General features: G+C 48.0%; 4 protein-coding genes and 1 non-coding gene across 6 annotated transcripts; 2 read left to right on the forward strand and 3 right to left on the reverse strand.

Annotated features, from left to right (window-relative positions):
• Positions 1–940: 940 nt before the first annotated feature.
• On the reverse strand, positions 941–16,270 carry LOC135818448 (protein tumorous imaginal discs, mitochondrial-like). 2 transcript variants are annotated; one of them, XM_065331832.1, is made up of 9 exons: positions 15,949–16,270; positions 13,906–14,008; positions 12,738–12,782; positions 12,223–12,533; positions 11,168–11,203; positions 10,198–10,314; positions 8,142–8,246; positions 1,619–1,770; positions 941–1,586 (listed from the first exon to the last, which is right to left on the reverse strand). In XM_065331832.1, exons 1-8 carry the CDS (start codon positions 16,128–16,130, stop codon positions 1,629–1,631), a joined length of 1,041 nt encoding a protein of 346 aa, XP_065187904.1. In that variant the 5' UTR covers positions 16,131–16,270; the 3' UTR covers positions 941–1,586; positions 1,619–1,628. The 2 variants fall into 2 exon arrangements, with proteins under 2 accessions (XP_065187904.1, XP_065187903.1); XM_065331831.1 differs by having other exon boundaries at positions 941–1,770; positions 15,949–16,264.
• Positions 16,271–16,428: 158 nt separating this feature from the next.
• Trnat-agu (transfer RNA threonine (anticodon AGU)) lies at positions 16,429–16,501 on the forward strand. The gene has a single exon. It is a non-coding gene; the product is annotated as a tRNA-Thr (tRNA).
• Positions 16,502–16,509: 8 nt separating this feature from the next.
• Positions 16,510–18,411, forward strand: LOC135818449 (xyloside xylosyltransferase 1-like). The gene has a single exon (XM_065331833.1). The coding sequence runs from the start codon at positions 16,822–16,824 to the stop codon at positions 17,845–17,847; it is 1,026 nt and encodes a 341-aa protein (XP_065187905.1). The 5' UTR covers positions 16,510–16,821; the 3' UTR covers positions 17,848–18,411.
• A 461-nt stretch (positions 18,412–18,872) lies between these two features.
• On the reverse strand, positions 18,873–20,771 carry LOC135818450 (protein O-mannose kinase-like). The gene has a single exon (XM_065331834.1). The coding sequence runs from the start codon at positions 20,419–20,421 to the stop codon at positions 19,258–19,260; it is 1,164 nt and encodes a 387-aa protein (XP_065187906.1). The 5' UTR covers positions 20,422–20,771; the 3' UTR covers positions 18,873–19,257.
• A 770-nt stretch (positions 20,772–21,541) lies between these two features.
• Positions 21,542–24,752, reverse strand: LOC135818452 (uncharacterized). The gene has a single exon (XM_065331836.1). The coding sequence runs from the start codon at positions 24,485–24,487 to the stop codon at positions 22,313–22,315; it is 2,175 nt and encodes a 724-aa protein (XP_065187908.1). The 5' UTR covers positions 24,488–24,752; the 3' UTR covers positions 21,542–22,312.
• Positions 24,753–24,754: the final 2 nt, after the last annotated feature.

A 24,754-nucleotide genomic window follows, 5' to 3' on the forward strand; every position in this document is an offset into this window, starting at 1 on the left:
TCCCTACAGAATTAACCATCATAATTCATTCTCTTTGAAAACACCCGCAGGCTTCACCACCACCACCACGGTCTTACACTGCAAATTCAATTGTTATTAATAATCTGTAAATGTAGTCTCTGATGAAGCCCCGAGGGGAAAGATTTACATGTATTCCTAGGTTGAGGGAATGGAAAAAGTCTAAAGAAAAACCATGACAGTTTAAATTGTGTGGCTGTGGTGATGATTTAAAAAGAGAATAAAATCCAGGCATAATTTTATAGGGACGGCGGATTCTGCTCGAAAAGGTGGCAGATTCTGCTCGAAAAGCAGTGAAATTGGCAGAACCATACAAACCTTATGGCGGACAATTCCTCGAATTCTGCTCCATTTTTTTTATCCACATACCAAACATGCATGAAACATACCAGAAAAAGTACCCAATTCTGCCAATTTTTCTGCCGGCAGAATCCGACGGACCCTAGGCATAAACACCCAAGTGCCTAGGGGATGATGTCAGCACGCTATACCCCTTCGTGATCCGTTGCGGATTGGTTGAGGCAGCCGCATCAATCATGCGGCGGACACACGGTACTGTCTCCAGTCGTTCTCAACAGCAAAAATAGGTATGATCCTGCATGCAAAAGGCAAGTGCAACTCTTGGAAACAAGGAAAACAGTGGCCCACAAGTTAGGCGTTAGAGTCCACCACCAACTGACCCAGATTTTTGAACAGCCAGACGTGCACAAGGTAGCACCCGCCTGACAAGGAGCACTGAGACATTCCACGGCAAGGAAGTGAGCTGGAGCACTGTTGACCATGCCACCCAGTCCCTGAAATGCCTTCCGACTCTCCTGTGGATAGTTGGTGGACTCTAACACATAACTTGTGCCCCACCGTTTTCCTGGTTTCCTCTTAACATTTTCCTTGTCTCACCATCCGAGTACATGTACTTACTGCATCTCATGTAGTTCGAAATACTGTTGTTCATGAATAGTACTTGAAGTACAGTACACCTTGGGTAAGATTGCAGCAGTGAAAATAACTCCAGCTCAGTACAATCATGTACATGCACAGCCAAGGCAGAAGAAGGGTAATAAACAAATATGGCAGCATTCTATACAACTAGCTATTCTCAAGGCAACACATAGATAGCACGGACATGTAGCAGCAGAGTCAAAACCTAATTACCGGTATAAAACAAGAGAACATGTGCACGAGACCAGCGCGCGTATGGGACTGCTGCCCTCCGCCCAGGCAGGGGGGGGGGGGGGGCATTGACAAGGGACAGCGAGAGCAGTAGAAAGCAAGGAGGGATGACCGTACTATTGTAGTCCATCATGGTACCATACATACACACAGCTACACACAGGTACACACAGGTACTACATACGTCAATGGACAATGGAGGACACATGTAGCATGCACTATGTACACAAACTAACATACACTGATGTTGAAAGACCAGCAGGGGCAGCAGGGGCAGCAGAAGCAGATATCTGTTGAAATACGCTGGTAAATAACAGCTTCAGAATAAATAAAACAACAGGGTAGGTGTCTACAATGTGTACGTGCGGAATAGGCAGCCAACGCAACGGGGACACGTGTGACAGAGCAGCCAACGCAACGGGGACACGTATGACAGAGCACTAAATGTCCTTTGGTACGGTCACTGGGTTACTCTCAGTGCTGGCCTTCAGCAGCATTTCAATCCGCAGCTTCTCCCGTTGGAGTTCCTGAATACGACGCTCCTCGTTGAGCTGCCGCAGGCTGAGCGCGGTGCCCTTTGCCCTGCGAGGTTCATAGATAAACAGACATGCACACGCACACACACGAACACACGCACACACACACTCACACACACACACAATTTCAGTTCCGCACGAAAACTTAGCTGTGCATCACAGATAAAGTGTGGTTGAACTTCGGCAGAGTACGGATGAAGCTACATGATGGAATGAAGGCAACACGCAGGTGCACTCGTACAAAGAGATCACAGCTGCATATTGGAAACACACAATTCACAGTTCCCGTGACACACAGACCGAGTTTTCCGCATCCGTAGGAACACCCCACTCTCAAGGATCAAGGTGCAGATGCAGCTCCTAAAGCGTTGGGAGGTGCGTAAATCAGACCAATTGGGATCAGATCAATTTGGGATGAAAGGCCGATTATAATTCAGCTGGAAATGGCACGGTTTGGGACCAGGATGTCAGCATACCAAAAATTAACTTTGTCATGGTCTACCTACGGTCTGGAAGTTATAAAATAAACCCAAAAAACTTAATTTGGCAGAGCATTCCACACTGCACAGCCAAAAGAAATTCTGAAAAGATCAACCGTTAGCCTATTTCTGGTCAAAGCAAGATAATGAATATTGTAAGATGAGTCGAGCCAAGCAAAAAGGTGGCTTAGGCATAATTTTCGGAAAATTCTTTTTTCATGCCAAAGTGATGTCTACCTATCCAACTTCCATCATGGAAATGTTGGTGCCCATCTGAAATGTATATGTGCCATAAATAAGCATACGTTGTGCACATTTCACAGATGGCTTGGTATCAATGACACTAAGGGTTTGAAGACCTGCCCAAACTCCAAAAAACATGGGACACCAAGTGGAGACAAAGCTTAGGAGGTGTGCAAGCAATACAAGAAGAATGAGAACTTGTGTTCTTATTAGAAGATCCAAGGAAGAAGAAATAATTAATCTACGGGCGCTTTCGATTACACGCATTTCGGTCAATTCTAGAATTAGTTATTGTTGATGCACAGTTCGATTACACAAAAAGTGACAAATTCTGTCGTTAGAATTGATTTTATCCAATTCCGCCGAATCCGCCAATTCTGAAGAGAGGGCGGAATTTCTCTAATTCTGGCGCCAGAATTGCACAGTCAGTGTGTTACCGGTCTGGTCATGACTCAAGCGCGGTAAGAGCCTCCCTGGCCGGCGTGGCGCGAAAGCAGGGCTACAACTGCATGTAGTTGCTACTTTCGTCTTCCCGAAGACCTAATTGCCGCAGTTGAGTTTCCGCTCGGAGCTGATAATTAGTATTACCAGATCTGTGGGTGTTGTTGTTGTTGTCCTTTCGTACACGCGTTCAGCCCAATAACTGTTATTGCCGACATGGAGCCTTCACCTCCGTCAGGACAAGCCACAAAGGTCGTAAAGCGGAGTACATGGTCAGACGCTGAAACTAGAGATTTCCTGCAAATTTTCAAAGCCCACTACCCATTCCTGAGCGATCCTAGGAAAAGAAATAAACAAGTGTGGGCAGAAGTGGCGGACGACTGCAAGGAGAGGGGGATGAGTCATGTCGACAGCGAGAGAGTGGAAAATAAATGGAAAGCCCTGAAGAACAGATATCTCTCGGTCAAGGATTACAACGAAGGGACAGGAAAAGAAGGTCCGAGGAAGACCTTCAGGTACGAAGCCGAGGTTGGCGAGATCTTGGGCGAGAGGCCCAACGTACGAGCACTGTGCATGGGATCTTCAAGGTCTTCATGCAATGCTGTCCCCATGTGCACAGCAGTGACTCCCGCAGGTGAACCAGCTGCTGCTGCTATGTACGCTACCACGGACGCTGTCATTGCAAGTTCGGGATCAAGTAGCATTCAGCCAGTGACAGTGATTGGTGAAGACGAGTGGGATCGCGGCAGTGAGAGTCCTGTAAGCGATCCCCCTTCCCAGTCTGCCGTCCTTCTGACTGGTGTAGTCACTGCTGGTCCTGACAATGCAGCCCCTGCTGGCCCTGACCCTAATGCAGCTGCTACTACATCAGGCACTATTGGTATGACTGCAGTCACTACTAGTACTGCAGCTATGCTGAAGAAGGAGACTCCAACAGCTCGCCCACGTCGGCGACTTCCAAAATCAACACAAAACTGCAAGATCTCTTCACCAATTGATAAACTTCTGGAAGATCGTGAGCGCCGTGAAAAGGATCGTGCAGCAGAGAAGAGGGCCATGCACGAAGAAAAGATGAACATGCTTGAGCGGTTCCTCTCCCGTCAGTAAACATTTCTTTCTACCTCCTACCACCTCTACTCCACTGCTAAGCTACCTCTCTGAGCATTCCGACCAGATTTTGATTGTCATCGATGGAATTGACGAACTTGGCAAAGATGGGTTTGGGAACGAATCAGCAGCCCAAACTGTAATATCGAGGAGCAGCAGCAGTAACCATTTACTACTACCTGGTGCTATCGTAATCGCAACCAGCCGACCGTGTGCTGAAGCGTATCAGCACATCCAGCATTTCCGCTCACGTTCCGACTTCTCAGCAGACCAGCTCTTTGCATACTGCTCACGACAGCTCGGAGAGGAGGTTGCCAAGCAGTGCATTACAGAGCTCTCACAGCCGATCAACTGTCTCCTGAAGGTGCAAACTCTGGTTTATGTACCGGTACTCTTGCTGAAAGCCATAGGCGCATGCTTTCCTCGTTCGTATAGAGCTGTTGCTCATCTATTACATGACCATACGGGACAGCCATGTTGGTTCCAACCAGGGAGTCGTACTCAATCTAGGGAGGTGACACGGCACAGAAATCCGTGTCAGAGGGGTTGACTCGCACCCGTAACCCCTCGTTGTTATTTTGGAATAGTTCAGTCCAGTCCAGTCCGAAAGGTCATACTCGGATCGGCTCGCCTTCTGTACTTCACCTCCAAGCGTGCAACGCATGGGTGTCTAGTTTTTTAAATTTTTGAGGCAGCACATTTCGTTTACAGCCCATCACTCGCCAGTATTCTTTGAAAGACTAGCAGCAATTTGTTTAGCTCCTGCCATGTCCGAACTTCTTGATAGCAGTGATGGCAACAGCAGCAGTTATGAGACGGCGTGTAGTGTTGCGGTAAAGAAGAGCCCCCGCTCGGATCCCAAGAATTACCGGCCAGTCTCACTACTATCCATCCTGTCAAAAGTAATGGAGAGCATAGTAAACAAGCAGCTCGTGAATTATCTGGAGCGTTTCGATATTCTGCCCGACAGTCAATATGGCTTTCGGCAAGGAAGAGGCACGTGCGACATCCTCACTGCTTTGCACACTGAGTGGGTCAAGACTGTCAGCGATGGAGGGTACGCTCACATGGTGGCGGTGGACATAGCAGGAGCATTTGATCGGGTATCACACTCTGGACTGATTTTCAAAGCCAAGAACGTTGGCATTGGTGGCTGCCTGCTGCACTGGCTGCAGGATTACCTCCTGAACCGCAAACTATCAGTCCTGGTCCACGGCGACTCATCCTCTCCGGCGCCCATAACAGCAGGTGTGCCCCAAGGCAGTATCCTTGGCCCGACACTTTTCCTCTTGTATGTGTCTGACCTGGATCAGTGCCTGTCTCCCGAGACGCGACTAAGTTCCTTTGCAGACGACACAACCCTCTACAGCCTCATCCGCATGCAGGACAATATGCATGACATGACTGCCGCCTTGCAATCCAGCCTCAAGCGTCTTGAAGAGTGGGGAGAACGCTGGCGCATCAGATTCGAGCCCTCTAAATCGCAACAGCTGCTGATGACTACGAAAGCCACACACCCTGCTGTCCCTGACATCAAGTTTGGAGGTATCGCGGTTCCGGATGCCAACACCATCAAGCTTCTTGGAGTGACATTTGACGCCAAGCTGTCATTCCGGGATCACTTGCACTCAATTGCGACACGTGGCTGCCAGAGACTGGGTGTTCTCCGTCGGGCTTGCCGGGTGTTAGATTACCATGGCCGGCTTTGTGCGTACAAGGGATTTGTGCGACCCATCCTCGAGTATGCTCCCCTTGTGTGGATGGATAATTTAATTTTTTATTATTAATTTTTTATTTAGTTTGTTTTGTTTGTTATGATTTCTTGGTTTTCCACCCGGTTTAGTTATAATTTAAATTATTATTTGGTGCAGCTTTAGCGCTATGTGGTTTATTATTTTCCTTTTTCTTAATTTTGTATTTAGCGCTTTTGGGCGTCATTATTTTCTTCTCATTATTTCGCACCAAGTTATTATTTGTGGTATTCTCTAGCTTCTGTTTGCTTTGCAGTTGTTCTTGTGCAACCCCCCCCACACACACACACACACATTTTTCGATGCCTAGTTGCAACGCTGACGCCGAGACCTCTGGTCGGTTGAGTTGCTCCCAGCACATCAGCACGTCGTCCCTACATCCCCTATGTTTTGTCCTTTTCCTCGTTTCTTTTTGTTCTCCACCTGTTTTCCAGTAGGGCTGTGTCAATACTAAAAAAAAAAAAAAAAACTGTTCAGAACTGTTCAGAGTCGTATCCTAGGTTATTCCGAATACTAAAAATTGACCTAAATTGCACATAACACGAAGCTGGTTTTTGAAAATTGTAAGTCGTGTATCTGCCCCATTTCTTCTTTATGACTTGCACAATACACCAGTCTTCCTAAACAACACATTTATAGCAGGGGTTAAGTACCATACAAGAGAGCTACATTGTACATCTACAGTCCATTCATAAAAAGATGGGTCCTGGCTCTGGCGAGCTCCCGTATTTGGCGATTTTTCGTGATTTCATCGTACACAGTGCAGTGCTGCGAACTTTGAAATTTGAAAAAGGGTCCAAAAAGGGTGCCTGAACTGGGGTTCGAACCGCAGAATGCACTGTTGCAGGCGGGGTCAAACGGCCTGGATTTTGATGGTTTTTCCCAATTCAGTGCTTTTGGGGCAAAACCTGGCCGAAATCCTATTCTTGCTATGGCTTGCTTTTTTGACAAAAAAACTTCAGAAACATAATTGGAAGAGGATTCCATATGGGATTGCAGAAAAAAATTCTAAAAAAACTCAACGTTTCACCCATTTATGGCCAAAAGCTAGAAGTTCATTTTTTTCTGAATGGACTGTAGTCATACTGTCATAAACAGCCAGCATGTTTCCTGCAGCAGTCACACCACCATCATCATTATTTCCAGGGAAATCCTCTTACATTGTCAGCTCCTACGTCGTTAGATACAATGTAGGGGGCTGTAGGACTGGCTCGTCAAAAATAGAGAACCTGAACAAGCGTGCTCGGGACGTCTCAGCAATCGTAGTATGCCTGAGCACTCCAATAAAAACTTGATCAATGGCAAAATCGTTCCCCACAGAAAAATCATACTTTGCGGGTCTTGCGTTGCACGCTTGGAGGTGAAGTACAGAAGGCGAGCCGATCCGAGTATGACCTTTCGGACTGGATTGGACTGAACTATTCCAAAAATAACAACGAGGGGTTACGGGTGCGAGTCAACCCCTGTGACACGGATTTCTGTGCCGTGTCACCTCCCTAGTTTGAGTACGACTCCCTGGTTCCAACTTTACTCAACCCCTGCATCTATGGGTCACATGATGTCGGCCATGTTGGTTCCACTGTCCACATGCCATGATCACTTTCTAGTACACTGTAGTAGTAAGTACGGTATAGCAGGAAATGTTCGGACGGAATTTATTTTCGTACGATTTCGTACACGGCCTCTTTTGTACTAAAATTATTTCCGTACTCAAATTTGTTCCTGTGAAGTTACGTACACTATACATGCGAACACGTGCATTTAGCATGCAGCACTACGAAAATAAAATCCGTACGAAAGGTCGAGATTCGGCTTTGTCCGAAAATATTTCCGTCCTAAAATTGTCTGCTATACAGTAGTTTCTACACAATTCAGTCACATGACCAAGTCACATGACCAAGTCACATGACCAAGTCACATGACCAAGATGTGAGGCCACTCTAAACTGGCTGCTGAGAGCGAAAGCACATGTACTGTAAACGACTGATTTTAGCGGTACAGCAAAACCTGTCAAGGCGACCACTCGGATATGGTGACCACCTGGCAACAGAGACCACGTTTTGAAGGTCCCTTGAGTGGTTGTCTTAGACAGATTTCACTGTAGTTGTTACAAAGCACACTTTTTATTGTGCATACTTTTCCCCGTAATCCCCAGTTATCTACCCCCCCCCCCCCCCCCTCCTGCGTATTTTCTGTAATCTTCTGTTTTTGTGGAGCCCGTGGGTTGCAATGAAGCCGAGACCCTATGGTCGGTCAAGCTGCCCCTGCCTCTCCCCCAATCCTGCCATTCCATATGTCTCATCGCTGCCTTGCTGCTTTGTGTCGTCAAATGGTGTGTGTGTTTTTTTTTGTAAAAAAAAAAAAAGAAAAGAAAAAAACTGCGACCGGCTGCTTACTGTGATGAGTCCGCACCCGGTGGGCGAGGGTGATAGTCTGGTATTGGCGACGCAGTGCTAGCTTGACTCTTCTTGGTGTCTTCGCTGGGCGCTGACTTGCCCATCCTACAGACGGCCAGCAAAGAGAACGCACAGAGACAGACAGTGTCAGCTCAACACCACAAAAAGCGATTTATCGTGTGCGTTCCCGAAGGGAACTCACAGCGGCCGGTAACATCCGGTAAGCACTAGCGGCAAATGCAGCGCCTAACGGTGGGGGTGAGGGGATAAGTCTCAGAACCACTGGCACAAGTGCCGAGAAACCCCACTAGCTGCACGCATGTGCCACCACAGGCATATAAATGAGAAGCAGACACCCTTTAAAAAGCAAAGTATTTCCAGTTTTAATTTTACACTCACACTTGCAAGATACACCGTTTACTTCGTCGATGAAAGCCACCGAAATTTAGGCTACTTCCCCTGCGTTCTCACACATTAGGGGGTTTCGCTTCACGTAATTACATATGAAAATCCGTATGTCGTAGTGCTGAGGAGCGAGGGCAGCTTTGACACGTAAATCCCTCTACGGCTTTCACACACCGAATGCCCAGTGGAATCTGTCTCTACCCGGAGCCTCTTGCTCTACTCACTCATGGGTTCCAGGTGAGCAAAATGATGCAAACCAGACCCATCAAGCATTTACGACCGGATTTAGCGGTTTTGGAATGTGCGAGGAGCAGAGACTGACGTGCTGGCTGGGTGGCGCATATTGGTACAGACAAGATATAGAATAGCCCGAATGGCCCACCGATCAGTCGACTGTAGAGAAAATGACAGAACATTTGCACAATATGGCCGTGCACTGTAAAACTGGGAATTTTCGGTGGTGTAATATTTTTGGTATTTCCCCAAAATTAATGGTTCGTTAGTGCGAAAATTTCGGTACACCAGTTTTCCGTACTGCAGTCGGCATGCATGTACGCATATTTTTGGTGCGTCTTATTATTTTTATTATTATTAGGCCACCCTTTGTTAATTCATTGTTTAACGTCCTTTTTTTCGCGAAAAGGTACGCGGGAGGGCGGAAAAAAAACAAAAGCCCATTCCAAAAACTGGAAACCCCAATCAAACATTTTGACCAGTAAAGCATGTGATATACACAATATTTCTGGGTCTAACGGCACTTGCAGGCATAGAACAACACTCTTTGATGGTACATTGGAGCACATGCCTGATGAATCCAACAAAACAGGTACATAGCATGGAGTTAGCATGTCATGAATTCATTACATCTGGATTTTTATTAGGACACACACCGTACGATATTTAAAAGCCAACAAAAAAAGAAAAAGAACACAAGACAAAGGCATGCCCGGGAGGCAAGATTATAAGTTTAAGGTCATGATCGGCACACTGTGAAACTACACAATCATGTATTTACAACTTCGCATATTATTGGTACTACTACTTTCTTGTTTTTTTTTCGGTCGGAGGCAAAAAGGTACGCGGGCGCGGACGTTAAACAACGAAAAAAGAAAGGGTGGCCTTACTTGCATGTACGCGTTGAAGTCAACCATGCAAGCATGATTCACAACTTCGCTTATGCTGAACATGATAAACAGGACTATGACAGGGGAAAAAATTGAGCTAGAACGATGATATAATTATGATAATTATATCATAATACCGGTATATACAATGTGGCTCATGGGTATTGAATATATGTCATTTATGCGTCTTACGTTAGGTAAAAATTACCTGTACCGAAATTACCGAAATAAAACTCCACCGAAAGTTTCCGGTTTTACAGTAGCATGTCAGCATGACATTTATATGCGCTGTGCAGGGTTTGAAGAGTGCGCGGATATTCCATTGTGGATAATTGGAGTACAGTACTCAAAACTCGGGATTTCTCTCCAATTGTCACCACCGATACAACCCTGCAAAAAGCGAGGTTCTGCACTACTACATACTATGTACGGTGTGTTGAAAGTGTGTTGGTCCTGTGAACAGACTCTCTCGTTGAACAGCTGCGTATTCACATTCATGAATGGCACGCCGATGGTGCAGCACTTACGCCATAAAGAAAGAGAAGAAGACGACCACTGCCAGAAGAAGGCCGGCAGTACGAGTGGCCTGGACTTTGCTCTGATTGAAGCTTCTCTGCTGCTGGGCGTATGGATTGTTCGGAATTCTACACGTAGAGTAGACACATAGGTAAGAGCAACAGCAAAGTATATAGTGACCCGTGAAAGCATGCAGCGCTAGGCAATTGAGACTATACAGGCAAAAAAATGCACACACTAATAAAGATTTGCACTCGGGTTGAGGGGAGGTTTGGATATCGGACGGCCAAATAAGACCAGACCCCGCTCCAGTGTAAGACAAAGTTTGCGATTGAGGGATTGAGGGCAGGTTTGGATACTGTAGAACGGGTAATTTTAGCGACTATTAATTTTAGCGTTTTCCCATTGTCAACCGGTTAGCGACGTTTTATTTTAGCGATTTGCAGCGATTTTACTCACGGATCACCAGTGCACTACGAGTCAAACTGATGTCTCAACGGATTAGCGACTTGAACTTCAGCGAAAATGAGTAGATCGCTAAATTTGCTAGGGTTTTACGTCGCTAAAATTATGGGCCATTCACACTACGCCCAAAACGTGGCGTACGTGAGGTTTTCGTCCGGATAGCCATGACAACATGGAACGTGGCGGGAAAATCGTACCCCTGATACGAAAACGTAGACGACGTATCCAGACCCCTATACCGAGTTTCGTTCTGTCGTTCCCAGCAGTTTGTGTCCGAAAGAAGCTGTACACACAGCTGTACGAGCAGCGTATGCGTGCCTGTGTGAATGCACCTGCATGAAAACGATGTCTGTCAGTACGTCGTATTCCAAAACGTGACGCATATTGTAACGTAGTATGAATAGCCTATTACCCGTTCTACAGTATCGGACGGCCACACGAGACCAGACCCCGCTCCAGTGTAAGACAAGGCCCTGCAGTCAGACGCATACGGACAATGATGCATTCGAATCTTACACTCGTCTCCATCCTTCTACTTCCTGCTCTCTCTGCCTACACACAACAGCAACAATAACAACAACAACAAGAACAGCAGCAGCACCACCACCATGAAAAACAAAAGCCGCAGAACAAGAACAAGAAGAGCAAATTAGAAAAGCATGAGATCGGTTGAAAAAGAAACACCACACCCCACACTAGCGATGCAAATTGTCGGCGAGCAGATGACAGACATGATAGAAGTGACTTGATCAGCATTCCTATGCTCTCCATAGACACTGGTAAATGCCAGGGCAGATGAACAGTACACGTGGCATGCATCAAATGCAAACTATGACAGTACTGATCGTTGTAGAGCAGCCGACCAGAGGCTGGACGAAGGCACAGAGCAGCAGAGTGCCCAGGATAAGGCACAGAGCAGCAGAGTGCCCGGGATAAGGCACAGAGCAGCAGAGTGCCCAGGATAAGGCACAGAGCAGCAGAGTGCCCAGGATAAGGCACAGAGCAGCAGAGTGCCCAGGATAAGGCACAGAGCAGCAGAGTGCCCAGGATAAGGCACAGAGCAACAGAGTGCCCAGGATAAGGCACAGAGCAGCAGAGTGCCCAGGATAAGGCACAGAGCAGCAGAGTGCCCAGGATAAGGCACAGAGCAGCAGAGTGCCCAGGATAAGGCACAGAGCAGCGGAGTGCCCAGGATAAGGCACAGAGCAGCAGAGTGCCCAGGATAAGGCACAGAGCAGCAGAGTGCCCAGGATAAGGCACTGATCACACACTGCACACTGCAATGTGCCAAGGACAAGATACACCTATGCATGATAATCTTCTACAACAACAAAAACAACAACAATATTAACAACACACGCACACGCACAAACACAGACACAGACACACACATACACACACACACATGTACACACAGACACACACACACACACAGACACACACATACACACACACCATTCACACGCACACACACACACACAACGCACACGTACACACACAGACACACACAGACACACACACAGACACACACACATACACACACACACAGACCATTCACACACAATACGCACCATTCGGCGAAGTGCGGCGCATCGCCCTCGGCGTTCCGGCGCATTTCCCGTGCGGCGCGGTACGCTCTCCAGCGCTTCTCATCGCTTTCGAAGCCTGTGAACTGTCCTGAGCCGGAGACATCCTCCCCGCCCATACGCGTACGAAGCGGGCGCCGAACTTGACCGCCCGTTGGTCTGCCAGTCCTGTTGCCTGTCGCCCGGTGAGGCGGATGGCTTGAGTATGTTTCGCGGGTCGCAAACGGCCGCTCTATATTCAGGTCGTATTCACGGCGTTTCTTCTCATTCATGAGCAGCGTGTAGGCTTCCTTGATCTGTGGCCAGGCGTGGATGCAGGATAAACAAGCAACAAAGAAACACAGTTGCATCGTATCTGCTAGAGGGGGGAGTTGGGAGAGTAAAAGCAACTCAGAAACCCAAGAATGAGATCACTACTGGATAAATCCCACGTCGGATGATCACACATTCACATCACACACCCATATCCCACGCATACATCACACAACCACCCACCTTACCTCAACGAACTTCTCCGCGTTGCCAGAATTCAGGTCCGGATGATGCTGCCAACACAAACAAAACGACACCGACACACGGTACATTGCTGGGTATTCTCTGGACCGAGATAGCACGACAATGCCCACAAGGTGAGTGCTGACCTCAAGCGCGTCCATGGTCCTAAGCCATTGTGTCGCATTTGTTGCGATCGTCAATAGAATCCCGTAATCACAGGGAATGGAAGAATAACAAAAGGGTGTACATGTGATGTAAGTTTTCGCCGTCGGCAGACCCCATAGAAAGGGTATTCAGAGTTGCACACTCTTGGGAGCTTGCATACTTGTACTTCTTCCGGAAACTAACACTTCATGACTTAAATCAATCCGCCAGTTCCGGTGAATCGAGCTTTGAGGAATAGAGCAATGGTGACTCCGAGTTGTGTGACTCCAACCGGACCATTGTGCAGAGAAACACAACCAGCAGCTCCTTAGGATGTGAATAAATAGGCGCGAAGTGTTCTGTTCCACGAGGAAGTACTCTTGAGCTTACGCAATTACGTCATCAGTTGGAATGCTGTGTATGGAGTGGCAAAGACGCGGGGGCAGTAATGCACTAGCTTCAGCAAAACAACCGTCTTGCACAGTATGCTTAGTACCCATTGGCAAATCCGTTAGCTTGCCACCATGACATCTTTCGCACACTCTAATTTCAGAAATTTTAGGTGCTCAATATTTTCGGTATGAGGGCAAAAGGCCAGGTCAGGTGAACAGAAATTTTAGGTACAGAGAAACAGTTACCTATTGGATACGTGTGTTAGTGTTTGTTCGGTGTGTTGAAATTTTAGGTATGAAACAGATGCACCGAAAGTACCGAAAATAAAAGTACACCGACAATTTGTGAAATTACAATTACCTCTATACTGAACGTAGCTGCACATGTGATGGAATTGGATTGCTTTTTGTAGGCATTCCATGACAACTGGAAAGTTAGAGACACTGGCATGGCAATAGCCATCGCATGGGTGGCGCTGACTCTGGCCGCAACATACGTGTAGTGTGCAATTACACATACTAATACACATACACACACACACACACACACACACACACACACACACACATACACACATACACACACACACACACACACACACACACACACACACACATGACACAGGTGTCAACAAACCTTTTTAGATAGGGCGAAGAAGGCGGCTTTGATTTCTTTTGGCGTTGCTTTGGCGGAGACACCCAGCGTTTCATAGTGGTTCCGTTGTTTAGAATCCGTTTTTCTGCAACATAGTAAGATAGGAGAATAGAAATGAGATGAGAGCCCTGCTCCATTCAAAAAACCCAATTCACACTTCTGATACCTCGCTCCTAGAGTCGCCTAGTCATACACAACTTTTAATTGGCTACAGCTAGTCTCCAGAAATGTCCACTGCACATTGCACCCACGTATTTCAACTTCATTTGTTTCTCTACTCATATCACGCCCTGCACTTATGCACACAAAAAACACAATCGCGTGGACAAGCACACCTGTTTTCGCTTGGTTCACTTGAGTGCCGGCGCGATCGGTTAATTTTAGGCGCATGAACTTCATTTCCGCACGACGAAACGTTGGCTTCAAACCACAGGGACAGCGCAGTGCTTTTAGGCGGTGTGCCGTGCGTCTGGCGCATAGAGAAGAAAAGATCACAGCGGCATACTCCTGGTTATGTATGCTTGATGCGGGCCCAGCAGTCTTTTGTGTGTGTGTGTGTGGAAAGATGGTCTGTGATTTTGAAATCCACTGTCAGCTGGGCCACTTCCATCGCTGATTCATCCTAGAAGTTAATCTACAGTCCATTTCAAAACTATAGACGCGTAGGGTTTTTGAAATATTTCAAATTTGGCTGGAACTTTTTGAGAATAGCTTTCGGAATATTGCTCAGGTCCACTTGACAATTACTCTCATATAGTTTCTAAACGATTGGATAACAGACGCCCAATTTGGAAAAATTTATGCACACAGGGTTCGCACCAAGTCATGAAAATATTATTCAAGGGTTTTCAAGGGCCCCAAACCCCATTTTTTCAAGGACATTCAAGGACATTAGTTGGTGGGCTAACCGTTGGTTGGAACATCGCCGCCATTATCACTCAGAGAGAAGACATCGCGCTCAGAAGAAGAGGTGTTCACGCTGCGTCCAAGAGTGAACTATTGTGCTCTTTGACCCTCCATAGTTCCTCTGAGAGAGTGCCTGGGAGATAGGTAGCTTGGAAATGGCCGTAGAACGTGCTTTCCTGGACGCAATATTCAGCCATTTCTACCGTCTTCTTCACTTCACTCACGTGACTAAGCTGATTTATTTCGAAAAAATGTTATTTTTCAGGGTTTCTGCACTGGACGCGTTTGGGATCGAAAATCTCACCTGCGCAAACAGGCTGCGCAGCTCACGCGCTGAGATCCCTATCAGTACTACCAAGAGTGGATCCACTCTTGGTACTAGATCTACGGACTACGGTACCGGTTACGGGTACCCAGCAGTGCGCGTAGACCTACTGCATGAACGTGAGTAGATCTACCGCATTCAAACCCAAAATCAAGGAAAAACACACTTTTTCAAAAATTCAAGCACCCACACGAAAATTCAAGGATATTCAAGCACTTTCAAATCCGGCTTTGACATTCAAGGACTTTCAAGGAATTCAAGGAGTGGTGCGGACCCTGGCACAAAGTGATCACAGATTTTATGTGGTATAGATACTGGCATAACGGTTTTTGCCTAGGTACGCGTCTATAGTTTTGAAATGGACTGTAGGGACTACATGTTTATGTAGTGGTGTGGGGCGGCGATCGGTCGGTCTCACAGCGACTGGCCCGAGTGCCAAGCCATACCCCCGCACATCTACGTCTAATACACCGGTAGCCTTGCACCGTATGATCATGCAAGACAGAATTGGATAGGATCAGACGACCCGCACGCTTTCACGGGAAGCACATGCCGCGTCATTCTCAAATCTGGTGAAGGTGTGTACAGTGGTGTATCGTCCACGGTCCTACACGGCACTGTACAACACAGTATTGGCACAAGCCATTTTGCCTAACTTCCAGGTGACCAATATCTAGGGTCAAGTCCGACCACGTTCTACCATGTATTTTCATTCAGTGCCATACTTATAATTACACAGAAAATAGGCGTAAAGAGTCCAGTAAAGACTCAGAATCAACATGAAGACGCTTTACCTTCGTATTGCAATATTGTACGGGCTAGAAAACGAGATCGGAGCTCTGCATGCTTGAAATCCACGTAAGGAGGTAGCAAAATGTAACGACATGTTGTTGATGGACGTACATGTATCCGATGCAATCAAGTCCACGAAAACGGTGTGCTTCACACACAGCAGAAACGAAGCTCTACGCTGCATGCAAGACAAGTCCTGGAAGTTTATCTACAAAAACAACGTCATGGTACCCCAATCCAAGGTCGGAAATCTAGAGAAGGGCTGAGAGTATGAGACTGAGAGAAACGATCAAGATACAAAAGAGCAGAGAAGCTGAGATGCTCGAGTCAAGGCAGCCACATGCGCAAGTACCTCGTGGTCATTTTTCGAAATTTTTCGATTTTTGAAAAGATCTTCAGCTGAGATGTTCGAGTCATTGTACTTTTATTCATGAAAAGGATTTTTTCTTTTTCTTGTCACCATGGTCACACCGGAGATATCTGCCGCCATGGCTTAGTTGGCAAAGCGCCTGTCTAGTAAACAGGAGATCCCCGGTTCAAATCCGGGTGGTGGCTTCTTTTTCCACTTCAAAACAAGACTAAGTGCTCTCGCCCTTTTGGCAGCTTTGCTCAGTTGTGTGCCTTTTGCAGCGAACGTGGAGGCCAATAAAGACCTTTTCTTTCTCAGTTTCATTTTCTCCATGCTGTGAGTTGTAATTGAGGGCAATTATTTTCTTATAATCGGTGTTGCCGGACTGTTCTGCAAGGATCAGGTGAACACATCGGATATCCTTTCAAAAATCAAGGAAACAATTATTATTATTCTGGTCATCAATGGAAAGAATGGAAAGATTTTAGCTCATGCATGTACGGTAGTTAGTACGAACTTCCAAGTCATGTTACCCAGTCTGCCACCCATGATCTGCAAGACACTTTTATTGCTGGTCCTGCTGGTATGCCTCGATGGTGTCAATCCTGGGGAGAGCACTTCCGTGAATGACGACGATGAGCGAATTCACTTGATGTTTATTTTGACGAACGTGGACAGTAACTGGCATATCGCACGTAGATTTACCATCTATGCTGAGTCCCTGTTGGCCACTACGGATGCAGCTATAACCATACACGCCATTGTGGATGATGGTGGCAAGCGGCATGTCAGAAAGTATTTCCCCGAGAGCGTGGCGCCACGCGTACAAGTGGTGTTTTATGATCGGGACGACGTCACGGATCAGATCCTGCAGTTTGTCACCGACATGCGATCACACTTCAGCAGCAGCAACACTAGCTACTACCATGACGCCATCTTTTTTGTCGGACCCGTTGTCTATCGTGTGCTGCCGGACACCGTCAAGCGGGTGATAATCACCGACACCGATTTGAAGTTCTTGGCCGACATCCGTGGACTCTGGTCGAGGTTTGAGCAGTTCACGGATGAGCAGGTGATTGGATTGGCGCACGACGCACAGCCTGTCTACTATCACATATTTCACAAGCACCGGCAAGCCAATCCTGGAACCAGGGTGGGGGCGCCACCACCGGATGGCTTACCGGGTTTCAACAGCGGAGTCATGCTCCAGGACCTGGAGAAAATGAGAGACGCGGATGCCTATCGCAACGTCCTGGACCCCAAACTGGTGGCCCAACTCGCCGACAAGTACCAATTCAAGGGTCACCTGGGTGATCAGGACCTGTACTCGTTGCTTGTCGTGGAGCACGAGCACTTATTTCACACACTACCCTGTAACTGGAACCGTCAGCTGTGCCGGTGGTGGGAACGAGGCTACCAGGACGTGTTTGAGAAGTTCTTCAACTGCGACGGTCCCGTCAAGATTTATCACGGCAATTGCGGCACCGCAATCCCGGAAGGAGACGGAACCGAAACGGGCGGCGACGCTGGCCTTGAGAAAGCAGAGCTTTGATGCCACGGGCGTGTAATAAACCAATGAGTAACGGCAGCATAGAGCTAGTTAGTCTCGGGTGCTAGTACTTCGAGACGCATCACTGATATCTATTTTCTTATGTTTTGAAGTGTGGGCGCTGGGTGCCTCTTTTCTTTCAAGGTAGTATTCTATGTCGGTAGGTCAGCTGAGATCTGTTCTAATTAACCCGTGGTCTTTTTCCACATTTGAAATGATAGCCATTAGTAATAGTGCTACAGCAGCAGCTTGAGGCTTTGAGCTTTTATTTTTATTTTTTATTTTTTTAGTGTTAATAATAGACTGCATGCACCCTATTTCTGATGAGCTTCCCCAGCCTCTATTGGTTTGAACATTTTATTTACTTTCTCTAGGATTCCGCATTTTCTGCAGAGAGTCACTTTACTTTTTGTTTTGTTTTTAGCAGTTTTAGATACGACCTACAAGTAGATTAGAATGCACCGGTTTGGAATGAGGTTAGAACGGTTATTATGTATCTAATCATTCTTGCACAATATACATGTAGAAGTGAACCAAGGCTATTGCATAGTTAAATTAAAAAGGTCAGATTTGCTGCGCTGGATAGTGCACAGTTCCACCCGCTTACCTGCACTGCCACGTGCATACGGCGGCGGGCATTTGTATGCATTAGTTCACCGCACACTATGTGTTTTGACTCGTACCCTGACGTCGCTAAAAAGGCATGGCAATACAGTACTCCAATGCCATAAAAAATAAGTAGCCACTCTTTGTTACTCCGATGTCTCCCACGGGCCATTGGCCTGAAGAGAGGTGCACGAACGAACCTTTTCTTCTTTGTCGGAAGTTGCTGGGTTGTACCCGGAAACGTCTGGTTCTGTCGCAAGGCAGCGGAACTAACCGCTCTGCCAGGCGTGAACCCCTGTAGAAATCTGGGGAAAGCCTGCCTGTAGACTGTAGTGAAGGGTAGGAACATTTCAGTACTTTCAAACTCTTAGCATTGCATGCACAAGCACACTTGTGGATAACAACAACCTCGGGCCTGAGTATAACAAAACCTCAACTCGGGTATAACAACACTTTTCTCATATACCCGGCCGAGGGTCATTATCTACAAGGTTGGCTCAACTCCGCACCGGATCTAGATTCAGTACGAACCAGTCCTCGAGTAAGTCTTTCACAGACCACCACACATAGTGTGTATGGTAATATGGGCAACCACATCATTTCTTTAAAAAAATAGTTTTATACCATGCACCTGTTTGAACTCAATAGATGGCAATAAATAGGTGATCACAAAGGGTCAGTTTGCAGCAAGTTCACAACACCGAGCACGATCGTATTCACCTCAGTTTCACGGAAAATGGTTCTACTTGCACCGAGCAGCGTTGGCATGAAAATAGTATGAATAATCATGATGGACGCCGGTAACTGTCAGCAGCGCATGTCATGAAGACGAGTGAGATTCAGTTTCCGCTGCACTGCTGCCATTTCCTTCCAGACAGTCACAGCGCTTGGTCTGGCCGCTGCCTGTCTGCTGCGACACCGGGCAAAAACTCCTGCCAGCTGACTCAGAACGTCACTCGTATTGCGCAACGATGCTGGGCCGAGCAGGGCATGTATTGCCGGTGGTATTCGCCATATGTCAATCTTCTCATCGTACGCCGGCATCCGGGAGTTATTGAATGGTGCCGGGCCGAAAGGCCAGAGTTGCTCCGGGGCTATCATTTCACCGCCGAATAGCTGCCGCTTGCCGCATTTTATACCCGCCCGCGCACCATCCCGTTCAACGTTGATGCGAGCAGCTGCGTCCAAATCGTTGACCACCAGTCGCCAGTCGTCCGTGATCAGAAACTGAGACAGCAGCTTGGTGACGTCGTTGCCGTCGCACATGACGTAATCGTGTTCGTGCAGCATGACCAAGCAGGCAACGTAGTCCATAGCCAGGCCAAAACGGACGGACAGCGTGTTGAATGCGGCGTATTCGCGGAGTGCTAGCCTCTCCTCCAGCTCGCCGGCGTTGCCCAGCTTCCAGTACTGCGTCACGACGTATTCATCCCGACACTCGCCGAGCAACTGAACCACTCTAGGACTCGGCGCAAGCTCTCTCAATACAGCAATGTGATGACCGAAATCCTCGTGATGCTGGCTCCTCAAGGCGTAGGCGACCGGCAGCGAGCCGTCAATGATCCGTCCGAGAAACACATGCTTCACGGCACCGGACGCTAGGTAGCGAAGAATGCGCACGGCACCGCGCGCCAGGTCGTCGCACGTTAGCCTGGCCTTGCACGTCACCCAGCCCGGAAAGCTGAACGTGCCGTTGGGGCACGGCACGCATTCGCCGGCGCTACTGGCGTCGAGACGCAGGATATATCCCGAGGAGCAACGTCGTACTTGCATAACGGTACGTTGATCATCCTGAATAGCAGTACTCAGTTCAGCAGAATGTGCTCCTATTTCGGGTCCGTCCGCTTGCTGCACAGCCTCATCGATGGTGAACAAATACACCGTGCAGATCCACAGGCACAGTAACAAACACAGCGCCGCTCCGGCGCTCGCTAGTGGCAGCGATCGTGGAAGGCGAGTCCATTGCGGCATTCACACGCAGAGGCACAGGCCAAGGTCCTACAGAACTCGCTCAGCTCAGGCCTCTCACGTCTTTGCATCGCATGACTTTACTAAATTTTCTAAATTGTCATATCTAGGGACAAAAATATTGCCAGCGACGAGCAGGTTGATTGATTGAACAGTCACACATATGTACAGTCGACTAGTCTGGTCGCAGCGTTTCTACACAAGTCCAATGCTGCTGTCTCCTATTCCTCAGCAACAATCCGTTCTGTTGCCTTTGTTGGGGATCCACAGGCACAGGTCAAAGAACAGACCCTCGCCGTCTCGTTCATGCAGGGTGACGCCAGAAAACCATCGTTCAGTTATGTTCGCTTTTGTCGACTCCAAACAAGCAAGCCGCACACACCCTCATACATGATCAGACTCGGATGATGCATGGTAGATCTACATTGACATTGTACATGACTAATCTTGTACTACCGGTACATCATGTAGTGCAGTCACACCTCGCTTATCCGGTCCTCTTTCATCCGGATCCCTCGTCTTCCGGAAGAAAATCGTTGGTTACCGATTTACAGCAGATGCCATGCATAAATACAGTACAATTGTATGTCCGTTCGATTATCCGGTTTCCTCGCCTATCGGGATATTTTTGTTGAAAACGGATGTGCGCGGTTATGCGAGGTAGGTCTAAGTCAGGGAGTAGTACAATACCACTCCCTGGTCTGAGTATAGACCGCGTGTAGTAAGTCTTGGTTGTACAATGATTATGACTGTCATGACTGGACCCATAAAAGCGATCTGCACCCGGTCTTCCTGCACTGTAGACAGAATGCACCACCAAGGCCAAAGCCCCCACTACTGGCACTAGTGCCGGGCAGTGGCAGTGGTTATGTACTTGACCAAGACACCGCCGGTATCTTGTCTTTCATTTTGGCTCGGGTTTGGCCGGATCAGGACATGAAGAGGCAATCAGTTACCTGTCCGGAACTTTGGAGGATTGGGGCGGGGGGCTTCCACGTCAACTAGGATTTGTATGTGTATCCTAATCTGAATCATTTCAGGCAGTAGGGGCTGGAGATGTGGCTGACGTACATGAACCCATAATAGTTATGAAGGCTTCAGTACCACCGAGGGGCATACCATCTTTCACGTCATACATGTATCTGTCATACATAATTATACATACACGAGTCATGGCCAGACCAAAGAGGAGAAGGTGAGCGCAACGTCAGTTCGCACAATATTGTGAAGTTTCGCAATTTGAACCGAGAGACAAAAGAAAAGCGTGCGAATCAACATGACCTGTAAAGCGTAAAGAATATAATTCAACATATCCATTATCCGACTCTGGAAGATGCACCCAGTGTGCTGACAGTGCTCAACACCATGGCGGAGGCAGAGCGTAATACACAGAACAACAAGGGTAGTCAAGGCTTGTTTGCTACTATTCATAGTTACATGCTTTCGCAATCATCCTTGATTGACGTTGTTGTTCTGCAGTATCTGACTCCAGTACTTATCATTATGATGTTTAGCTGATTATAACTCGTATCAATGAGTGTCGTTTCTCCCTTCTTCTTGCTAGGCGGTCAGCAGAAGACAATCATGATCCACCAGCCTTCGTAAAATTATCCACAACAGCATGCTCAAACACGAGCAGGGAACTCGACCACTGCTGATTTCTGTTCGCCAATGGTTACACTCTGGGTATGCACAAGGCTCGCAGCAACTCCTTTGTTAGGCCCTAGAGCGGTTAATGTAACTTCGCTGTTCGCACTACCCAGGATCGTGAAGCTCAATCCGATGCTTGTGCAATTGCACGTGTAAGGGAATCGGCTAGCCGCAAGTGGCACGTATTTATCCAGTTCCCCTAGCAATACCCAGCCATTTGTGCAGGTCATTGGCCAAACGGTGGTCAGGCACGCACCAAGTCTTTGATAGGGCTGGCCGGGATGGTGCAGATTGCGTCATCCTCGGATGTAGTTCTAACGGAAACTGTTCTCACACATGTTGTGGCTGGTTGGCCATCTATACACGGCGGCTCGTTCCAACGCAGGCGGTACACCAGGAGTGCATTGGACATCGGTTCTATATCCGGTGTTAGGATGCCTGATGGAGACCACAGGTCGGCAGCAGTGAGGGACCAGCTTTCGGTCATCTTGAATGACACCAGGAGGAAAGCTGTTGCTCGCTGCTCATCGCCACAGTATGTGCCGTAGATACTGCCCGATGGTGCTCTCAATGCACTCATTGTCGCGTCGATGGCCGTGGCAGGCTTTGCCGGCTGAAGCAGTCTGCCATCGTCTTGGCACGTACGCATGATCAGCGAGCGATTGGTCATGCCGGGCGCATCGCTGAACCCCACCGGTCCAGTGGACAGGATAGCTAGAATTGTGTGCAGCTCTAGAGATGCGTTACTGTGATCTTTGGGGCAGCCGGTCGATCGGCATCCGCCGATCTGTGTTGCCAGAGGCATGTTGTCCGTTGTCCAAAATGTGTCCTTGGACGGAGCAGCACCAACAGCCCAGATCAGGAAGGAGCTCAGGCCAGTTTTGTAGCTCGATCCTCCCTTAAAGTCGCCACTAGATCTGAAATTCGTCACCGTCGGTAGGTAGAGCGAAGCTAATGCGTGCGTCGGAGTGCCCATGCACCACTGCATCGGCAAGCCCTGCTGGCTTGCGGCCTCGTGCAAGCCCTGCATCCAGGTCTCGACGGCCAAGACAGACTCGCGCAGAGCCGGGACGCAGTTGTAGTTCTGGTTCAGGAAATCGATTTCGAACGACTCCATTCCCATGCTCTTGCCCAGTTCAAACAGCGCATTGTAAAACACGGAAGATTTACCCGGCTCGCTGGTTTTGAAGATGTACGGGTCGCAGTTTGGCAGTGAGTGGTTGCTGTCGACCATGGAGAAATTTCCGCCATTGCTCTTAGCATACTTGGTGTCGCCACAGAAGTACGGAGCGTACAGCTGCAGCGGTGTTCCAAACTTCTGCTGGAACTCCCGCACGGACATGCCAGCGTAGGCCTCGTTAGGTTGCCACTCGCTGATGCACCACATCGTGTCCGTTCCCTTCAGCCACCATTCTCCTTGATGCGACAAATAGCCCAGTGGCACGCCGATGCTGTCCAGGTACGCCTTGACGTCCAGCAGTTTCTTCACACAGCCTTCATAGCAGTAACAGTACATTGCGCCATTGTCAGTTTGGTAGCCCAGATACTCTAGCGTCAGATCTTGGCGGCGTTCTAGTTTACCAGTTTGCGAGTGCGTGGACTGCATGAACTTGCCATAGTCGTGCATGGTCTGTGTCAGTCCTCTGGTGCCGTGGAACACAACAGACGTGTGACTGAAACCGGCCGGTAAGCTCTTCACTGACTGACTGATGCCCGGTATCCAGTCAACCTTCTCGCCGTTGTAGCGTTGATTCGTCTGACTGGAGCTCATGAAGTGATCGAAATAGGACAGAATGACAACGTCGGCTGAGTTCACGGGAGCTTCACTATCTATATACACGTGAGGGCCAGATGTTGTCCCATAGGAGTTATTCTGCTCTTCAGCACCAAACACAGGGCTCACCATTGTGGACTTCCAGCCTAGGAACGTGGCATTCTGTAGAAACGTTCCATCCACCTTGTTCAATGCCGGGAAGTTGGTGATGACTTGATCTGCATTCTCGCTGCTCGTTCCAGTCAGTGAAGAGTTACTGATGTTGTAGGAGAAAGCTACGATATTTGCAAGACTAGGGTAGGTCTTGATGACTGTCACGATGGTAACATCGTCAGCCTGCCATGTACTATCCCAGGAAGAATAGCTACCGATCACGTCCACTCCGCTCTTTTGCTCTTTCTTCACCAAGACCAGCTTCTTGGCTGGCGATTCATCCACTGAATCATTGTGGCTTGTCTCATTGGTGACGTCACTTGCAAACCATTGCTGCTCGTGGAACACGGCCACACCTGAACCTAACAGGAGCAGCTTGCCATTCAGCAAAATATTGTATCGGTCAGGCGATGGCACGTTCACACTCAGCTGTGCCAAGCAGGGAATCGCGAACAGCAGCAAGCACCCCAACAATTCATGTGCGCCGGCCATTTCGCACTAAAACGACTGCAATAGCACGGTGTTTGAAAGGCTTTCACACAAGCAACCCTAACAGTCAGTGGTCTTTTCGAGTCCTGACTATGCAGTTGGGCATTGATATTGTCCGGTCAACACAAGAAGGACGTAGATCTAATAGTAGTAACCAGTAAAAAGGCAACATTGCCTGTTGGGAAATCCCTAACAAAATAAGAAAAAATACCTTTCAATTCAATTTCAATGAAAAAGATTAGGTTTGATTTGCAGATCAGCCTCAGCCTG

Source organism: Sycon ciliatum, chromosome 5, assembly GCF_964019385.1.
Source record: "Sycon ciliatum chromosome 5, ocSycCili1.1, whole genome shotgun sequence".
In the NCBI taxonomy this organism is placed as follows: Eukaryota; Metazoa; Porifera; class Calcarea; order Leucosolenida; family Sycettidae; genus Sycon; species Sycon ciliatum.

Coding starts and splice junctions, on each gene's coding strand:
- LOC135818448 (XM_065331832.1), bottom strand. CDS start 16,130: ATGCAGCGTAGAGCTTCGTTTCTGCTGTGTGTGAAGCACACCGTTTTC. Junction 11,204..12,222: donor GCGCCGCACTTCGCCGAATG/GTGCGTATTGTG, acceptor TGTTGTGTGTAG/GCAGAGAGAGCAGGAAGTAG. Junction 10,315..11,167: donor GTAGAAGGATGGAGACGAGT/GTAAGATTCGAA, acceptor CTCTACGTGTAG/AATTCCGAACAATCCATACG.
- LOC135818449 (XM_065331833.1), top strand. CDS start 16,822: ATGTTACCCAGTCTGCCACCCATGATCTGCAAGACACTTTTATTGCTG.
- LOC135818450 (XM_065331834.1), bottom strand. CDS start 20,421: ATGCCGCAATGGACTCGCCTTCCACGATCGCTGCCACTAGCGAGCGCC.
- LOC135818452 (XM_065331836.1), bottom strand. CDS start 24,487: ATGGCCGGCGCACATGAATTGTTGGGGTGCTTGCTGCTGTTCGCGATT.